The sequence below is a fragment of the Ailuropoda melanoleuca genome, chromosome 8 (assembly GCF_002007445.2).
Source record: "Ailuropoda melanoleuca isolate Jingjing chromosome 8, ASM200744v2, whole genome shotgun sequence".
In the NCBI taxonomy this organism is placed as follows: Eukaryota; Metazoa; Chordata; class Mammalia; order Carnivora; family Ursidae; genus Ailuropoda; species Ailuropoda melanoleuca.
The window spans coordinates 75,757,470-75,760,405 of record NC_048225.1 but is presented as its reverse complement, the minus strand read 5'-3'; the positions used below and the strand labels follow the sequence as shown (position 1 = coordinate 75,760,405).

Sequence of the window (2,936 nt, the reverse complement as noted above, 5' to 3'; positions counted from 1 at the left end):
CCCCTTGCTGCGGCGCGCAGANCTTCCCACCAGAATTTTCCAGAGATGGTGACATTGGGGCTTAATTTTGAAGGACCAGTGGGCGATAGCTCCACCGAGAGGGAGGCAACAACTTGTGTTTTAGGTTTGGCTTTTGAAAATGACAGAATAAAGGCACTTGGGTGNCTAATTTTGAAGGACCAGTGGGCGATAGCTCACCGAGAGGGAGGCAACAACTTGTGTTTTAGGTTTGGCTTTTGAAAATGACAGAATAAAGGCACTTGGGTGNGAGATAAGTCGTGACCAATGAGATGCTGGGAGGGTCTCGTTGGCCAACCAATCGCGACGCCTGGTACCCGGATATGATTGCTGCGTCCGCAACCCCGCTCTGAGGGAGTGTGAGGGGCTCGGCGCGTGGGCCTGGGGCTGTGAGCCCGGCGGACGGGTGACCGGGTATTAGGTTCAGTGTCTCGCGCGTGGGGCTGACGTGTGAGCTCATCCCTGTGGGTTTTGAGCGAGGGATAAGTCAGTGTGGTTGTCTGTCGTGGGAAGAACTCCGCGGCAGGGTGCCGGCGCCGGCGTGTGTGGAAGCCCCACCGATGGTACCTCAGAGGGCGAGTAGCAGAGCCGTGAGGACGCAGCTCGGACAGTGACAGTATGAACCTCTTACCCAAGAGCTCCAGGGAGTTCGGCTCCGTTGACTACTGGGAGAGGTTCTTCCAGCAGCGGGGAAAGAGAGCTTTCGAGTGGTATGGGAGCTACCTGGAGCTGTGCGGGGTGCTGCACAAGTACATCAAACCCAGGGAGAAGGTGAGCGCGGCTCGGCGTCCTGGGTGTGTGCTCGGGAATGTGCGGACTGAGAGCTTTAACCCCGCGCTTGGAGATAGCGACCGGCCGGATCTGACAATAGCACATGGGGCCCATGTTTTCCGGCGAAAAGGCCGTTTTGAAATGTTGCCGGACCTCGTGCCTCAGCCCATCCTTGAGTTCGTAATCTCACTGGAAGGGTGACTTTAGTCGTGCAAGGAGCTGTGGCCTCCCAGAGCAACGGTGTGCGTTCTGTCACTGTCCCTCCTTGTAAAGCAGGTAATACCTGTGGCTTTACTGAGACTGGGGTCTGTTAACGGAACGGGTGTTGCTGGCGCACTGAATTTTAGGCGCCGCGCTCAGCCCATAAGCAGCAAGAGCCGGAAGGCACGTCCCGGGGTGACGACTGCTGAGTACAATGCTAGGGGTTTGATGGAGCGAAGTGTCCTGGAGCTGGGAAAGAAAGAGGGGTAGAAAGGTAACATCCGTTGGGGATGCCCTGAGTGCCAAGACCAATGGTGGGTGCTGTGTGTGTGTGTTCCTTGAACAGCTGAAATCTCATAATAACTTTGTAAGGTTCATTCATTGTATTAACTGGAAACAGGCTCTGGGCGCCAGTTTCTTGCCCAACAGGGTACATGTAGTGAGTGGTCACATGGGAGTTTAAACTCAGCCCCATCCAGTCCAAGACTTACCCCCTTCCCACCAGAATTTTCCAGAGATGGTGACATTGGGGCTTAATTTTGAAGGACCAGTGGGCGATAGCTCACCGAGAGGGAGGCAACAACTTGTGTTTTAGGTTTGGCTTTTGAAAATGACAGAATAAAGGCACTTGGGTGGCTTAGTGCTTTGCTCAGTATAATCAATTCAAAAATCAATGTATTGAGTAAAAAATGGACATCTGGTTACTCCGTATCAGAGGGAAACTAGTGGGGCCTTTATAGGATTTCTCCCCTTTGGTGAGCACTTGTGATTTCCTCATCCTGCAGGGCTGTGTGTATTACCATCTGTATGGTACAGTAAAAGGCGATAGGTGTTGGAGACAGGCAGTCCCAGGTTCACATCCTGACTGCACCTCCTGCTGTTTCTGGGCCTAATTATTAACTCTTCAGATCCTCGGTTTTTCATCTGCCTAACATGGGTATTATAAGGTTGTTGTAAGAGTTAAATAACTAGTAGTCCTAGTATAGTAATTGGCACAGAGGAGGTAATTACTGACTTTAAGTCCTACTTCTCTGAAAGGATTTATAAATAAACTTTTCCTGTTAGTGTCCTTCTATTTCTCAGTGTAAAGGGGCTAGGACTCCTCAGTTCAGTTTTCCTAGGGTTTTGGGTGCGATTTGCCACTTTTCCCTTTTTTTTTTTTAAGACTTTATTTGAGAGAAAGCACAAACCGGGGGAGGGCTAGATGGGGAAGCAGACTCCCAAGGAGTAGGGAAGCCCGATGAGGGGCTCAATCCCGACACCCTGAGATCATGACCTGAGCCGAAGGCAGACATTTAACTGACTGAGCCACCTAGGCGCCCCACTTTTCCTTTTCTGAGTCTTTGGTGTCCAGTGGTATTGTGTGAAATGTTTAACAGCTGTGTTTTCGGGGGAAAGAAAAACCCTAATATGTACTGTTTGCCAATTTCTGTGGCATAAAAATGGCCACCACAGGCAGATTTCAAAGAACCAACATGTCAACCAAGTCACAAAATTTGTGTATATTTAGCAGTTGGGTTCTTGAGTCGAATCAAGCTGGCTACAGCACAGTGCTGCTGGTATGGCTTGCTTTCCACGGACTAGAGTGCTAAGCATAGGACCTCATCACCTCTATCTCTCATTTAGCCCAGAAGAAACGGAAAAAGGACAGGAAGAAACAGCGGCCTGCTGACACTCCAGAGGACCTCCCTGCAGCCCCAGGGCAGTCCATTGACAAGAGTTACCTGTGCTGTGAACACCACAAAGCAATGATTGCCGGCCTTGCCCTGCTGAGAAACCCGGAGCTGCTCCTTGGTGAGGGAGACGCCACTGCCTTCCACAGGAGGGGGCGTGTTAAGATTACAGCTGTCTTGTGGTTTGAGCACAGCGATTACAGACCGACACATGCACATATCTTCATAGTTTTCTTCTTCCCAATCTTCTTCTAAGTTAATAAACATCCAGTA

The 2,936-nt window shown here is 50.6% G+C and overlaps 1 protein-coding gene across 1 annotated transcript; it reads left to right on the top strand.

Moving 5' to 3' along the window:
• Nucleotides 1–330: 330 nt before the first annotated feature.
• LOC117803410 (eEF1A lysine and N-terminal methyltransferase-like) lies at nt 331–2,928 on the top strand. The gene is made up of 2 exons (XM_034666732.1): nt 331–789; nt 2,617–2,928. The coding sequence occupies exons 1-2, from the start codon at nt 637–639 to the stop codon at nt 2,740–2,742; spliced, it is 279 nt and encodes a 92-aa protein (XP_034522623.1). The 5' UTR covers nt 331–636; the 3' UTR covers nt 2,743–2,928.
• The last annotated feature ends 8 nt before the right edge of the window (nt 2,929–2,936 follow it).